This window comes from Nuphar pumila, chromosome 8 (assembly GCF_984573655.1).
Source record: "Nuphar pumila chromosome 8, dmNupPumi1.hap1.1, whole genome shotgun sequence".
Classification (NCBI taxonomy): Eukaryota; Viridiplantae; Streptophyta; class Magnoliopsida; order Nymphaeales; family Nymphaeaceae; genus Nuphar; species Nuphar pumila.
The window spans coordinates 12681573-12699505 of NC_143256.1; the positions used below are offsets into that span (position 1 = coordinate 12681573).

General features: G+C 35.1%; 1 protein-coding gene across 1 annotated transcript in view; it reads left to right on the top strand.

Annotated features, from left to right (window-relative positions):
- The window catches only part of LOC149829630 (putative pectate lyase 5), a 35069-nt gene that overhangs the window by 941 nt on the left and 16195 nt on the right, over positions 1–17933 (top strand). The window contains exons 2-5 of the mRNA XM_090015214.1: positions 501–575; positions 1209–1222; positions 6821–6927; positions 7128–7275. Of these exons, the coding sequence (XP_089871340.1) occupies positions 501–575; positions 1209–1222; positions 6821–6927; positions 7128–7275 (344 nt within the window). The remainder of the gene's footprint in view (positions 1–500; positions 576–1208; positions 1223–6820; positions 6928–7127; positions 7276–17933) is intronic.

Consider the following 17933-nt stretch of genomic DNA (forward strand, 5'->3'; position numbering starts at 1 on the left):
GAATGCTTCATTTTTATGTAATTATTTTGATGGTCATCTTTCCAAATAGGTTCCTGTTAGTTGAATTAAATGAATGAGCAATAGGGAGTGGCAGCATCCTCCTTTTAGAGAAAACTAATTCAAACTTCAGAATTACCTTTGATATTGGAAATACATAATCCTAGAAAGTCCTACCTCAGGCTACTTGTGTACTGCTTGTTATTTTCCAATGGTTTTGGTATTGGCATGGTGCTTTGCTTTGATTTATCAGTCATTGGAGATGCACAATTTTTTCTAGTATGAGTTCATTTTCCGTCTTCATGAAATGAATCTTAAATTGGTATAATATATGTTATCTAGATTTAGGAGCTATATTCATCTAAATTTCAGGATACACTAGCATGCATTTGATCAGCAGACTTTCTCACTTCATGTTGATTTGTGATTTTATATGTTAGTTATTAAGCATGTTTTATATCATAAGCGAATGATGACTTTCTTATTTCTTCTCTACTTTGCAGTATGGAAAAAATATTACAGAATGCTTACGACAATCTATGGCCAGAGTAGGACTGGATATGCGTATTGCTGAACTGGTATGATTGGGTGTTGTTGTTTGTGGCTTTACTTTTTGTATGTTTGTGTGACTTCTGTCAGAAATGCTTTTTAGATATAATGAACTGTTATGTCTTGCTATGTTGTCAAATTAGGACAAATATGACATGCATGTTAAGCTCATTGTTTTTCCTTTTTGTTGGTATGATTCATAAAACCTTTGTAGCTAACTTTTGGTAGATGATTTAGGGTCAAAAGTTTGTCTGGCCTTGGGATGTTCTAGGATCTTAACAACAGAATATTGGGTTAAATATATAAATCCTTGGTTTGGACCATATGACATCTTGTTTCTTCTTTGTGTTTTATGACTAATTTAATGTTCATAATTTTCAAAAAAGGGCCTCCATGTTTGGTTGGTGATACTAGGTCTACCACTAGAAACAACTAAGACTGGTTAAAAAGAATCCAATATTTTGCAGAGATCTCATATCTATCACGGAAAACACCTAGTAGTATTCAAAGAAAAGTCTTTTAATTAAGTAAACAAGTATTGGCTAGCAAGCTTATGTACCTAATATTTCATTATTTTGTTTCTCTAGTTTTAGGCTCAGCCTTATTTACTTTTATGAAAAGAAGTTATTAAAAGTTAATAATTTGATTGAGTTCTGTTGTAGGCTATATCGCATGGGTACTCCATTTTGATTGTTGTTCCATATCCCTTTATATACAAGTCATACTGGAAACTTTATAAAAATGGTTGTATTCCTGTATTTGCAGTCGTATCCATGTGACATAGGCTGTAGGCATTCTGACAGCTTGTTATGAAAGAAGGTTAAACCTATTTATCTTGATTCCAATGGCCAATTTTATGTGTTATGAGTTGGATAAATGAATTATCATTCATCAAGAACTTGATTTTTTAGATTGACATTGGCTTTGCTTCCACTGCCTCCTCTGATTGCCAACAGAGGTCCTCACCCCTTGCCTTGTTCTTTTTGTCATTTCATTTTACTCGATCCTTTTTTGCAATGAGATTTGGCTTATATAACATTGTCATATTTTTTTTTTCGTTGCGTAGGAATGGATAAGTTTATAACGAAAAGGTCAATCTTTGATAAATCTTCTGTAACTCGAGAAGGAGAACCAAGTCAGAAAATATGCAAAACAAAAAATGATGAATAAGAGTTACCTGCAGACCCTGCACTTCGTCCTTCTATTTCTAGTTATCATCCTAATATCCAAGATAATGTTTGTAGAGCATATATGATCTGAGGACCTTGTCAACCTCGAGATTGTATGTTTCAACTAAACCATAAAAAATGAAGGTTCATTCCAGCTTGGTATGATGAGTATAAGGATTGGTTGGAGTATAGTACAAGTAAGCATAAAGCATATTGTTTGCAGTGTTATCTTTTCAGGCCAAAAAGCACAGAGAAGATTAGTGTAGAGGCAATCATATCTGAAGGATTTGATAACTTGAAAGACAAGAATAGGTTTGATAAACATGTTGGAAGCTCTGGCAATTTTCACAATTCAGCACGAATGAAGTGTCAAAATTTGATGCAACAAAAACAACATATTGATTCTATACTTTATCAACAAAGTGTTCGACAGAAAGATGAATATAGACTTTACCTTTGGGCAACTGTTAATGCAATCAGATACTTGTTAAGTCAAGGATTGACATTTCGAGGGCATGCTGAAGCTGAAGAATCTCTTAATAGAGGAAATTTTATTGAGTTGTTGAAGATATTTGCAAAGATCAATGATGACATAAATAAAGTTGTATTGAAAAGTGCTCCAGAAAATAACAAATTGATATCTCCTGATATACAAAAGGATATTGTCAAGACTGCTTCTATACAAACCACAAATGCTATTATCATGGAACTTGGAGATACTTTTTTTTTCTATTTTACTTGATGATTCTCGTGATGTATCATCAACTAAAGAACAAATGACTATTGTTTTACGGTTTGTTAATGAAAAGGTCGAGTGGTTGAGCGATTTCTTACTCTTGTGCATGTTCTTGAAACAAGTTCTCTGTCACTCAAACAAGCAGTTGAAGAAACATTCTGTAAGAATAAATTAAGCATATCAAGTTTGCGTGGACAAGGTTATGATGGAGCAAGTAATATAAGAGGGGAGTTTAATGGATTGAAAAGTATTATATTACATGAAAATGTATCTGCATATTATATTCATTGTTTTATACAACAACTTCAATTGGCATTAGTTGGTTTTGCTAGAAAAAATTTATTGCTTGATGTGTTTTTCAATATATTAGGCAGGTTGTCAACTTTTTTCTCTACTTCATGCAAGAGATCTGAGCTTATTCGAGAAGCAGAATTTATGCAAATTGTTGAAGCACTTGTATTGGGTGAACTTGAAACAGGACGAATTTTAAATCAAGAAATAAGTTCCAAACGACCTGGTGATACTCGGTGGGATTTTCATTACGATGCTTTGGTTAATTTACTTAGTATGTATTCTTCTGTTATTCAAGTGTTAGATTTCATTGCAGAAGATACATATTCAGGAAAAAGTTCAGATGCAATTATTTTATATCATCAGTTGCAAGATTTTGAATTTGTGTTTTGCTTACATTTGATGTGTAAAGTTTTGGGAATAACTGATGATCTTTTACAAGCACTTCAATGAAAAGATCAAGACATTGTGAATGCTATGAGTTTAGTCACTATATCAAAACAGTGCCTTCAAGGTCTGAGAGACAATGGATGGGACTCTCTCATAAACAAAGTGTTCATATTTTGTAAGAGATTTGATATTCTGATTCCTGATCTAGAGGACTCATATACACCTCAAGGATGACCAAGACGTAAGGTTGAAAAGATCACCACATTGCATCATTATAGTATTGATGTATTTTATGTTATTATTGATTTGCAACTTCAAGAGTTGAATGATTGTTTCACTAAAGCAAATACAGAGCTCCTCCTTTCAATATCATGCTTGAGTCCAAAGAATTCTTTTTCTGCTTTTGATAAAGATAAGTTGATTCGTCTTGCTGAGCTTTACCCTAAGGATTTTTCTAAAGTAAATATAATTAGACTGAAAAATCAATTGGATATATATATATATATAGATAGATATATATAGATATATATATATTGCAGACATACGAAACAGTGATCAGTTTTCAAGTTTAAAATCTTTAGCAAAGCTAGCAGAGATTATGGTAGCAACTCAAAAGCACATTGTATTTTCTCATGTGTATCTATTGATTAAGTTGGCATTAACTTTGCCAGTTGCAACAACAAGTGTTGAAAGAGCATTTTCAGCTATGAACAATATCAAAAGTTGTCTACGTAATAGAATGGGAGATGAATGGATTAATGATGCTTTGGTTACTTACATAGAGAAGGAGACATTTGATACCATCAGTGATGATGTAATTATGACTTGTTTTCAAAATTTGAAAAATAGAAGATGCCAATTGTAAAATTTTCATGAATTTAGTTGTTTGTATTTCTTAAGTGAACAATTTTTATTTTAGTTTAAAAGTATAATTTAAGGTTTTATCTTATTATGTTCATAAATTTAGTTGTTTGTGTTTGTAACAATTGTTATTTTAATTTAAAGGCTTATTTAAGTTTTATCTCTCCACGAATGACTGTTCCTTCAGCAAAATTTTTTTGGCTCCGCCACTGGTCCAAATAAATGGATCGTCCTTCAAGACCATAGCATTGTCTCCGAGACCCGAAGTCTGCCCACCCAAGGAAAAACTTCTGGCTCTGCCACTGGCATAAGGAATATATTGGTTCAGTTGGACGACTGAACTGAAGTAGTCATCTAGGGTCAGAACTGATTCCGATTTTAGGGTTTACTACCAAGAACTTTTGACTTCAACTCATCACGAATTCTATGCACATAATTTGTGACATGTTCCTCATCAGTGATGTAAGTATGCACATAATACTTCTCTAGGTGTTAAAACCTAGTGGTGTATTCTGCAATGATACAATTGTCTTGCTTTAATTTCAAGAACGCTTGCTTCTTCTAATCCTTTGCATGCCGGAGAAATAGGTGTTGAGGAACACCTTTAAAAATTAGGCCCACGTTTGTGCCTGTAGTTGTTTTGGTGTGTAATGGACCATACAAACCGTCTACCACCAGCTTTTTGCATTCTCCTTCAATAGGTACGTGCAAAAGGTTATCTTCTCATCCTCAGTCACTCATAGATAATTGAAATCATTGAAACTTTGCAAATATTCTACTAAATTTGCATATATATAACAAAGTTTGTATAGAACTGTGCAGATATCCTTTAAGTAACTAATCCTCAAGGAGATTAGCAAATATGGGGTGATCTGCATAAATTTTTGGGGTGCAAATTTTCTTACATTCACATGCTTGTTGAATCATATATAAATTTATTTTGTTCAATTTTTTTTTTTAATTTGTTTATAAAAAGAACCCTAACCCTTAACATTTTTCCTTTCTCCTTGCGGTGATTCTCATGAAATTTTTTTGGTATATTTTGACGATGTTGCAATATCTTTCGCATCGACTTCCCAAATTAAGTCAAAAGGTGAGTTCTATAGCTCCATGCATATTTATGTTTGGTTGTTGTTGTGAATGTTTTTTGTATATTTTATTTAATATTTGTTACCTGATTTATTGTTTAGGATTTACTATGTTTATGATTTTTTTCATAGATATATGTATTTGTTTGTATTATAAATGGTTTACACCCATTAGATGGTCTGCCCTATAGAGAATTCCTTAACACTTTGCATATATTTGTTAACTCAATTCGTACATGTATATGTTCTTTACTTGATATATAATTGTTTCAAGAATAATTATGGTATATTTGTCTTATTGTATATGCAATACTCACTACAAGAAAAATGTTTATTAGCAACAAAAATTTACGATGAATTATTTCTATCGCACATTTGCGATGGATTAGCTAGAGAAAACTAGTCGTCCCTAAAATTGGAATTAGTGACGAAATTTTTTTGTCTCAAAATCCGTCACTAATTAGCGATGGAAACATTCTGTCGCAACTACGCGACAGATGAGCGACATAATTTTTTGTCACTAATTCCGTCGCTAATTGGTGATGAATTTTGAGACAGATTTTTTTCATCGCTAATTTTTTATTTAAATCGGCCCATCTAGGGTGCAAAATTTTTCTCTCTCTCTGATTACCCCCAAAACAGAGAGGTGTGGGTTAGTGTGATCCTCAATTTGATGTTGGAGCAATTTCTCCTCGAGTGGGTGAGAAGAAACTGAAGGGAAGTATAAAAGTCGGCTCCTCGTGTCACTCCTGAGTTCCACCCTCTCTGGGTTCTCTATGCAACTTTGCTTCTCTTTCTGCTCTATCCATCGGCATCAGAAGTGGCAAGTTCGATCCCAATGGCGCCGTCTTTCGATTATGTGTTTGGCTTCCTCCTATCGATCTCTCTGCTTCTGACCGTCGCTCACTCCAAAACCCTAAAGAGAGACAGTAGATCTCGACCCATCTTGAAATTTTGAGTCTTTTTCTGCTTTAACATCACGTTCTTTTGTGTGATTCTTATGAAAATAGAGCATTTTCAGTAGATTCATATGGGATTTTAATTCTATAGATTTATGATGGTAGAACGGTTTCTAATTAGAGTATGCAATTGGAGTTTCAAATTCGGTACTTCAGCCCATTAAAATCTGAAGCAAGGCACGAAGCAGAGAAGTTTCTCATTTGGGTTGTATTGTCCAGCTTGATTAGTTGAGGACTTGACATGGAGTTTACGGCATTGGTTATATTGCTCGACATTGAAGGAGATAGAGTTGATGGGTTTGATTACACAATTGTCTTAGGTAATCGCGCATAAAGTGAATAATTGCATATTTATTGTGAACGAATGCATCTAATTCATGACTCCATTACCTATAAATTATGGACAAATTTGTGATCCGTTTAGATATTTTTGACAACTGATGTGTATTTATTAGGCTCTTAGTGCAAGCATATGAAAATAAGAGGAGGATGTTTATTGTTCCCTTTCTCTGTTAATTTTATGTTTTTCCTTTCTGTTTGATGACTTCTTGTTTTCTCTTGTAAGATGCTGTAAATATTGGGCATTGTATATGTTCTTGTATGTAAAAAGAAATAGGATGATAATGATTGAGGGAAAGGGGAGATGCTTTTGTATGTTATGAAGCTAACCCACCTGTCAAAACTTTTTTAAACAGATCATATGCATCCTGAAAATGGTAACTAGAATCTTTTGTTTTGGGTGATCTCATGGATGACTTGTGTTTTCTCTTTGTTTTATAGGTACACCGCTACAACAATACTTGCTCTTCTCCAGGAAGTTGCTCAATTTTCTGGTGTCAAAATTGATTGGAATGCATTGGTCAAGAAGGCCTCTACTGGGATTTCAAGTGCACAATAATATCAGATGCTATGGCGCCATTTAGCCTACCGCCACTTCTTAGATTAATTGTTCTACATGTGAAGCAAACATTGAATATTTAGTTGTGATTTAATGGTTGAATGATGAAGTTAGTTCTGATGTGGGGTTTCTGCATTTGCCTTTTAGGATTGTTTGTTGACATAGCAACATATTGATATTCTATTTCAGTGAAGGCACTAAATGAAATAAAGGCATCCCTTGGCTGGAGAGTGGTGTATTCATGGATTAGAGATGATCCTTGTGGAGACGACGATTTACCACCTTGGTCTGGTGTAAAATGTTTTAATCAGGGAGATTATAGGGTTGTAACAGAGTTGTAAGTCAGTCATTCACAGAAATTTTTAGCAATCTGTTTGATGGTTAAGTGATGTATTATAATCTTTCTCTTTTTTTGTTCATGAAAAATATTCCCTCTGGAATGTGAGCCTATTTCTTTCTAAGGTTATGAGTTCTATATTTGACCCTCAAGCACTTAGCGAGCATACATTTTGTCTGCTTTAGGGAGGGCTTCACTAAATATGCCAGAGTGGCAGTGCTATAGAAATGCATGAGTCTGCAACCCTTGTTTCTGAAATGAGCCTGAGAAGCAAAGATCAATGAAGACAACTTTCTTAGATTTGTTTAGCCAATCACCATCAAAGCTGCTTTTGGTTGAAATGTCTCTGATTGTCATTGAAAAACAATTCTGCATGCTCAGATGTAAAGCTGTCATTTAGCTGAAGGAGCGAATATGCTTTTAATTGAACTTTAGTGAATTTTCTCTATGTGAATGAATTATCTTAGGAACAGACTCCTTTGCTCACCTTCTCATCTTTTCCTGTTCGGGCTGGTGGTGGTGGGAAGTGGGAGAGGATATGTTGGACATACTGTTTGTTTGTATTTGCTAGGTTATATATGTTCTACTGTCGCCAAGAGGTGACGATTTAGGACAGGACCCTAAGTTGTTTATTTGCTCTTGTTGCACCTATTTCTTTTTCCTTTGATACTTGAAGTCACACGAAAGATTATCCCTATCATTTTCTCAGGAATGAGTGTATTCCACTCGATCAAAGCCATATCTATATTGCTATTGTGTTTAGACAAATTTTCTCATTTTATTTTTCCTCTGTAGAGAGGTGTATGCAGTTTCAATTGTTGGACCATTTCATGTTGTTGTGACCCATCTTTTGGATCTCACAAGTCTGCAAGTATTGCTGCATTTCGTCATAAATTAGCGACATATAAGTTCTGTTGCTAATTAGCAATCAAAGATATGCGATAGACGGTATCCGTCGCTAATTCATCATCATTCCGTCGCTAAACATGATTAGCGACGGATAGCATCCATCACTAATTCACATTTTTCTTGTAGTGACTTGGGCAAAAACATAATTAAACTTTATACATGTATGTATTTATATATCCTATTTTGTTATATTTTTTGGATATAAGCTATAATTAGTTATTTACTAATAAAGTTTATGTAACCAACTACAGGAAGTGTATAATTAAATTTTATAAACGCATGAGGGAGAATATGACTTTGGAGGGTGTTAAACAGAAGACTAAGGAGGAGATATAGAGTAAAAAAGGACCACAACAAAACATAAAAGGTCTAAAGGCCAAATAAAAGATGGAAGATGAGGAGACATCAGACACTAAGGTGTCGAATGACAAGATATCAAAAATTGAGTTGTGGACAATTCTAGGGAGTATAAGTTGGTTACTATTGCAAAACATTTGACATAAATTTGATAGAATTGTCAAAGATTGTATATAAATTTGATGAAATTGTTTTGTAAATGTACTTCAAATATTTGTTAAAGGTTTAATGTTTTGTATATTTGTATGTTTAAATTTTTTTGCAAAAACTATGCATATTTTGTATGGTTAATTGCATTTCAGGTTTAATGTTTTGTAACAAGGACATGCACAATTTAGTTATGCAAACTTTATATTGTATATGCAAATTTAGTCAAATATTTGAGAAGATAGGTTTCAATAAATTAAAGTTTGCAGATTTGTTTATGCGAACTTCATACTATATATACGAATTTAGTAAAATATTTGTGAAGATTTGAATTGTTACAGTTAAAGGAAGTTCACATATTTGTTTATGCAAACTTCATAGTATATATGCAAATTTAGTGGAATATTTGTGAAGTTTTGAGAGGTTACAATAATAGCAAGTTTGTAGATTTGTTTATGCAAACTTTGTACTATATATATAAATTTAGTAAAATATTTATGAAATTTTAAGAAGAAATTCATATATTGACAACAGATAAACAATTCAAATTCAAACTAGTTACAATAGATACATAATTCAAAATTCAAATTGTAACATGTAACATTCAAATTTACATGTAAAACTCAAATTTATAAGTATATACATTTGAAACCTGTAACACAATTCACAAAACTATATACATTCATTTACAAATGAAAGTTAATTTGTTACATGTAAATTAGGTATATATAAATCAAACTAGTTAAATTGATTTAAACATAAATTCAATTACACAAATTAATACACAATATATTACATCAACAATGTTAAATAACTCAAAAGTTTATGTACAATGAAGTAATAAATACCTCCAACACAATCGACATACATCCAACACAATCGACATGCCAACGATGTTTTTTGTTCCATGCCTCATTATACTGAAATTTGCATATAGATGTGCAAGTGAGGTTGCTCCTCATGCGTATCCATCGACATGATCCAGGTCCTAATACAACTTTATATATGATCCATAGATCAACTTCTCATCAATCTCGATGAATAAGCGTGTGTCAAAGAAGTACAATAAGAATGTTGTCAACTCCATGTCCACCCTAGGACCACTCTTCCCTCCAACACACAGTAGCTTACCCTTCGTTTTCTCCCTCCGTTGGGATCATAGTGCTTCCTTAACCATGATAACTTGAACCTTTCTCTATTGAACACATTCTCATCCGTTTGTAGATAAATACCTAACATGTGATTGAAATCTCTCCACCAATATTCACTCACTTGCTCTCTATTGCACTTAAATCCAGTGATTCGTGTCATGTCCTCCAACATGATGGTCATCTCAATATCTCTAAATTGGCATGTGTTGGTTGCCGGCTTCTAGAACTGCACAACAGTCTTTAGTAAACTGCGATGATGTTCCATGGTGTAATCTTCAAAAAAATTTCAAAATGCATCAGATGCAACCTATCATTCTCTTTTTTCATTAGTTTTAGAAACCGCTCATATCCCTGAAACTAGTAGAACCGATGCATGGAGTTTGTTGGATCCTTTAAATATTCTTGTGGATCCTGCCATCATAATTTATTTTACTGGTATCAATCAAATTATTGAATGTATATATCGAAACTGATTATTCTATAAATATGATACAAATATATACCTTAAATTAATTAATTAATTGCAATACTCAATGTAGTTATCTTACAAACATGCTTCACAAACATACATATACATGAATCAAACTAGTTATCTTATAAATATGTTGCAAACATATACCTAAAATTTAGATTGGTATGAAACAAACTAGTCTTCTTAAAAATATGCTTCACACACACATATTATATATGATAATTTAATCAATGATTGAATGTTAGATTGACAATGATTGCAAATATCTTACAAAAATGTATATACAAAATATCACTCGTGTATAAAATATCTGTCCATTAGCATCGAACCTTGTTCTCTATTGCGGCCTCTTCCTCAAATAACTTGTATCCAAAGGTTGATGGACACCAACCTTGGACTCTTAAGGATGCTTCTCTGATAGCTCCACATCTCCTTGAGGAGCATCCTCCTATAAATTTTCCATTGTATCCTCAACCTTTGGCTAAACATTTGATCCAACTAAAGGATACAACCAATTTTTTACTTGGTATTTTTTGTTGTGTTTCAACATTAGCATATGTGAGTGTGAACCCATTTGAGACACTATTCTCAATCTTCATATTGTAACAAATAAATTTAGAATTTTCTATCATAACAAAATAAAGAATATAGGTAAAAAGGCAGGCAATAGAGACAAGACATAGGCTATTGAAAAAGCATTGCAAAAAATAAAGACGATGCAAAAGCCCGAATCATCAAAGAAACAACAAACAAACAAACAATGTTCTCTAATCATGTTTATAATATAAGATACACAACATATAAACTACCAAACTAGAAGGAAGAGGCATACAAATCATTAAGGAACTAGTTAGACAAATGGACACACAAATAATTTTATCAACGAAAAAAATATAATAAGCTATTGAACATGAAAATATAGCTTGAAACCATGCAATTCTTCTACAAAATAACAAGCTCATGCCAATGTTTCAAAAAAATAACTAATTCAAACCATTGTTTAAAAAATATAATAATTGTTTCAACCGTTAAACATGTGTTTACCAGAAAAACTCATCATCGACGATTATGAAAAGCTCAACGATGAACTACGGCCAATGATTTGCCAGAAAAAAGTCATCAGAATTAGTCACTAGTAATAGTGGCCAAAAATTATCGTCGTTGGTGTGAGGGACGGAAAAAGCACATTGGGGTCCACTAGGGTTGGAGACCACAAAAAAACCCTAGTTTATGTGAAAATTGCGTTAGGTTGTGAACAATCAATTTTTGAAACAATCGAAAGGTTATATTTAATTATCATACAAAACTCTGCAAAAAGAAGGAAATTTATATTTTATTCATCCCTAATATTTGCAATATTTCTAAAAATCCAAAAATAAGACAGAAAATCCTCATACAAATAGCATATTCGCAATGACTTTATTTGCAAAGTTAATACCTGATTTGTGATAGTCATTTTAGAGTGCAATTTTTACGAAACTTTGCAACGTGTTATATGTGCAGATCACCCCATATTTACGGATCTCCTTGAGGATCAGTTACTTAAAGGAGATCTGCATGGTTCTATGAGAACTTTGTAATATATATGTGAAGTTATAATAGTTTCAATTGCAGAAAGTTTGCAGATTTTGTTATGCCAACTTCATATTATGTATGCGAAGTTCATAGATATTATTATAAGAACTTCACACTATTGTTGAGAAACTCTGTTTTGATGTCACATAATATGATACACTGTCGTATTTGATTTTATATGATATGATAATATGTCCTCTTGAAAAATGTTATATTATGACTGAATATGTTTTGTCATAAATCTAACGAGTATTTGATGCAAGGATATCTCACCCAAAAAGGATGGAGACTTCATGTTCAAGTACAACTAGTGCAATCATACTCCTTGAAGAAAAAGCTTGATGAGCCATGCTTTCCTAAAGATCAACTGAAGAGATCGGCTACCTCAAGATGAAGATTTTTTTCTTCTTTAAAGTCATATGTAACAGAACCTTCAGGAACATGCATATTGCATATTACATACTCATTCATAAAAGCTATATCATAAAAGTATACGATAGTTTCAAAAAGCTCCTTTTTGAAAACTAATAATTGTACTTTCTTACAACCCTTTATGAAAAAGGTATTTTGACATGATTTCAAAATGTAATAATTGTACCTTACATCATATACAAGACAACATGAAAAGAAATGTAGGAAAAAGACAAAACATGAAATCGGCTACATAAAGAAAAACAAATATAATATGTTTTGAAAAGACTTTAGTTGCCTTCTTTAAAGAAATGATTTTAAATATAGGGAAAAGACAAAACATGAAATCGGCTACATAACAAATATAATATGTTTTGAAATGACTCTAGTTACCTTTTTACAAACCCATAGAATGTCGACTTACTTGAAGTCATCATTCTCTTTGTATAGCATTAAATACCTCCTGTAAGAAATCCTTGTTAAATATCCTTCTCAAGAATGTCGACTTTCTTGTAGTCCTCATTCTCTCTGAAGACTTTGAAAAACACAACATAAAGAAAACACTTGACATGACTATGTACAAATAAATATCTCAAAGCACTCATTGTACTTACACTCATTTAAAGTAAAGAAGTACTTATGTACCTCAAATCATTAATTAGAATAAAGACAAAACTACAATCCAACGTTCAATGTACTATTGTAAGAAATAGACTTTTTTCATAAAATATGTATTACCTAAAATATTACAATGACTAGTGTACCCTATATTTTACTTTTATGGAAAAAGGCTTTCTCGAATTTCTCTAAAGATGTTTTTGAAATGACATAATATTTCACATCTCAAAAAGGCTACGATTTCAAAATGTAACGACTACTTTTTTAAAAGCTATATAAACACACTCAAATAAACTATTCAACATGGAATGGACATGTGAGCTTACAACGAGAAAAATTCCTATTCGATATTTGAAAAGAGAGCCTTGAAAAAGAAAGAGAAAAAAAAAAAAAAAGAAGAGAAAAAGTCAAGTATAGCTCTTTGACAAAGAGTATCCTCTGAGTGACAAACAGAACATTCTGAGAATCCTTCATTCGTGCGTTCATATCATTCTGAAGGTTCTATAGGAAGTATTGTAACTCTGTTATTCACTGTTTTCCTTCTTTATTGAAAGAAGTAGACCTCTGTGGAAGAGGGTGTTGCCCCTTTTCTGTTGAGAGAAGAAGACCTCTGAGGAAGAGGGTGTTGTACTATTTATCCGGTGACTCGGATGTTATAGTGGAAAGCTCAAGTGGTTTGCTTGGGGACTGGATGTAGGTCTGGGTATTGACCGAACCAGTATAAATTCTGTGTTTTATGTGTTGTGCCTTATTGCTTGATTATTTTATTTTATCGATCTTTATCATATTTCACTATTCACCCCCTCTCTAGTGGAATTTCAACTATATATATGACTTTAGTGAAATATTTGTGAAGTTTGAACATGTTTGAGTTACAGGAAGTTCACAAATATAGTTATGCGAACTTCTTGAGGTATGCAAAAAAAAATCGTGCGAATCTACATTTTAATGAGTTTGCTATACTCGGAGAGCATATCGATATATCACACGAACTTGAAGAGGTTCGCTTGTGATGGTCCTTTTAAATCCAAACATTTGTGAATTTGAACGTTAGACAAATTTAAAAAATTATAAGGTATTTCGAGAAACATATTATTTTTGTCATACAATCTGGTTATTTTCCTTATCTAAAAATCATGTTTTTCTTTTGTTGAAAAAGCATGATCCAACAGTTTAGTCTTAGCAAATGGACCATATCGAACACGTTCAAGGTTGGATTTAAATACCTAATTTACACTCTAGCTCTCATATTGTAGTGACCCCGGCTTCTATTATCTCCACCCTATATATTTGAACTCGTTCCTGAACCTGAATCCGAACCCGGATGCTTGTTACGTGGCTGGATTCGGGTCGACTGTGATGCATCGGATACCTGATGGCCTAAAGTTATGACCTGGGTCTGTCAAAAAGCAGTCAGGAAGCTAAGAGAGATGATAGATAACATTTTAAAAAGTAGTTGCCGCGGAATAGCACATGGAAGGACTATATCTTATGGACTTCGGGGATTTACATTTCAGTGAATTGGGACGATGGTTTTCTTTGCACATATTTTCTCACAATGGATAATTTTAAAAGTGAAAAAATGAATATGAAATTCTGTCAAATGAGTAAAATGGAATCTTTTCATGCCCGTTTATATGAAAAAAGAAAAAGAAAAGTAAACCATATACACACAAAAAAAAAATAGGTACGTAATTCAAATTAATGCATCCTGATCTTACCCTTAAAGTGTGTTTGGATTCAAGGAATTTAGTAGAATTGAAATCCAATTCCAAAAAAATTTCTCTTTTGTGGCTGAAAGATGGCTATAGGATTTTTATAGAATGTGGGTTATGTTCATGATTAGATTTGTGTTTGTTTGTGTGTTTTTATAAAGAAAGATGTCTTGTTTCATGGGAAAGAGCTCTTTTTCTAAAAGGAGTGAAACAAAAAGGTTCGTGAAGAATATATGGTTGAACCCACATAATAAATGAAAGAGTATTTTGTGTCAAAATGCATTCAAAACCCAAGGGTGGGAAACAAGACTAGCTGCTCATGTTCGGTTCATAAATAACTCGTTGGAACTAGGGGTGGCAATCGTGTCGGGTTGGCGGGTCGACCTGACGGGTTGGCGGGTCAGCATACCTCAACTCGAACCCAACCCGTTTATTAAACGGGTCGGCTGTGGCAAATACGAACCCAGCCCATTTAATAAACGGGTAACCCGACACGACCCGCCAACCCATTTAATAAATGGGTTGGGTCGGGTAAACGGGTTCTCAGGTTCGCGGGTCGGGTTGGCGGGTTGACAGTTAGGGTTGGCGGGTTGACGGTTCGGGTTGGCGGGTTGACCCACCCGCCTAACCCGTTTATTAAAAGGGTCAGCCGGGTTGGCGGTTTGGCATACCCCTAACATGAATCCGACCCGTTTAATAAATGGGTTAGGCGGGTCGACCCGTTTATCAAACGGGTTCATTTTTTTCAAACCCGAACCCGCCTAAGAGGCAGGTTGGTGGGTCGGGTTGGCGGGTCCTGTCAGGTTTTGCCACCTCTAGTTGGAACTCATAAATAGGCCTCGACTCATAAATATATTTGACATGTATTTTTTTTGTAATCTTATTTCTTTCAGCTCTAAAACAGTGTACTTTTTCTTTAACGTTTGTCCCGTACTGGCTAGGGGTGTGACTGTTACGTCCCGCGCTGATGTGCTATAACGCGTCACATTGGACTCTGTTCTTCATGTCCCACACAATGTGTGCTGCATGTATCAAACACGGGATGGCACTCTGCAGGGACTGTTTTATTACTGGATCTGCTCCGACTTCTGGATGGTCTTTAACTAGTTTTATGACACTGCTATTGCGGAAACCAACTAGAGTATGTGGGCGCGGCGATATGATTAATCAAGTATACCAACTAAGGTCCATAGGAAGCGTTTGATATACACGGTACACACTGGCGTAGGGACCAACCGGTCGCTGCCCTAGTGTCGTCCCGCATTTGATACGTGCACCACACATTGTATGGGACAGGATGAACAGCATCCTGTACCGGACAAACACCACAAGTTCTGCCCGTGCGGCATTTGTCCAGTGTATCAAACGCATCCTATTGGCCTAACAGTTCACACCAATCCGACTTCGGAATGATGCCAGGAATGCTAGAGCGTATCACAGTTGCAGTACACTAAAGTGCATACGTACATTTTTCACGATATTCCTATTTTATAACTAGATCCAAATTGTTCGGGTCCTTATCCGTTGCTAGTTGCCACGACTTGAAACTAAGTAAGAGTAAAGAGATCCAGATCCACAAATATCGGTCTGATCCCATGTTGTACAGTGAGAACTTTGATCCGGGAAAGTCCAAAGTGTCTGTATGGTTCAAAAACTTTAAATGGTATCAATTGTTTGTTTACGGGCCTGGGACACGTTACTATTGGTGACCACATGTCCTTCAGAAAACTGACTAAAGTAAGTCCAATTCTTGCTACCGGACAAGCGAGCATAGTTTATATCATGCAATAAATGGAGAGGAAATGCAGCGTTCCACACGGAGAGAAAGACTTATTGTCCCAAGTAGAGTGCCAACAGGTCGGACCTGGTTCGTACCAAGGAGGGTCCGAACCCAGATCTGATTTTGAGGTGCTGGTACAGGGTTTGGACCCAAGTCCGATCAAACCCATCATAAGAAAAACCACACCCAGGTCCTATAAGGATAACATTAACCAGACCCAGTAGTGCAATCATATTTTTTACATTTTTGACGTTGAAAATTGCAGATCACAATCAGAACTCAGGTTGGACCTGTATGTAGTTTAAAAAATCGTACACGTTTCCATATACTAATGGATACCTTTAGGTCTGATAGTGATTCTAATCAAACCTCCATGTCACCAAACCCAGATCCGATTGGGTTTCGTATGGGTCGGGTCCACCTCAAACCTGACCTGTTGACATCCGTACCCCACATCCATGTTTTGTATGACGACTATCAGTGAACCGGGTGGATTCAGATCATATGTTGGCATTATTGAATCCACCAAAGGAGATATTGTCTAATCGGATTTGAGTCCAGCATGAACCAGATCCTACTGGTTCAAAGCGTCCGTTTTCAAGGTTTGACTATTAGTATAGCAAAATTTTGAAATTTGAGTTAGATATCTCATCAAATCTGAATCCCTTTAATCAGATTCAATAGCACTAACTGATGGATCACTTTTTCAGATCACACAGTTTCACAATCGTCATCATGATATAAAACACGATATAAATCAAGAAATATAACAGTGTAAATAACATGATTAACAAACGACCGAAACAGTAACAGGGAGCAAGCATGGCATTTTCCGCATCAGACCAAAATCCAGACGACAGCATAAGATTAAACAGATGCATAGAACATAAAGAAAACAACAGGAACATGTTTAGGTTATGTAATAGGCTAAGGCGTACGAAAGTACTCCCCTTAGAGAAGATTCGCCCCCACATACTGTGCAAATCAGGGTCCGGCGTCCTTCCCCCAGGATACAATAGCCACGACGAACCGAACGGTGCACTCCGGCAGATCGTCCTTCGAAAACAGCCTCTTCGAACCAAAGTTGCAGAACCACTCTTTCGGAAAAACTCACAGGAAAGAGAGAGAGAGTAACAGGGGAGATGGGAAATCGTAGAACTCTCCTTCAGAAAATCGCCTGTCTCAACATCTCCGTAACCCCACCCCTGACCACGCTTTTATAACCCACGAACGGTTATGAAACGTGGAAGGAGCCCGTTATGGAATCCGAGGGGACGTGATCCGTTAACGGACTTCGAAAGATCGAGATCCGTTACGGAATCCGAAGTTCCATAACGGGCACGGAATCTGAGGAGTCGTGACCCGTTATCCATTCTCATAACCCGAACCCGAACCCGAACCCGACCCGACCCGACCCGACCCGACCCGACCCGACCCGACCCGGCCCGGCTCGGCTCGGCACGGCACGGCACGGCGGGCGGGCGGGCGCGCGCGCGCGTGTGTGGTGGTCATCCCACTCCCTT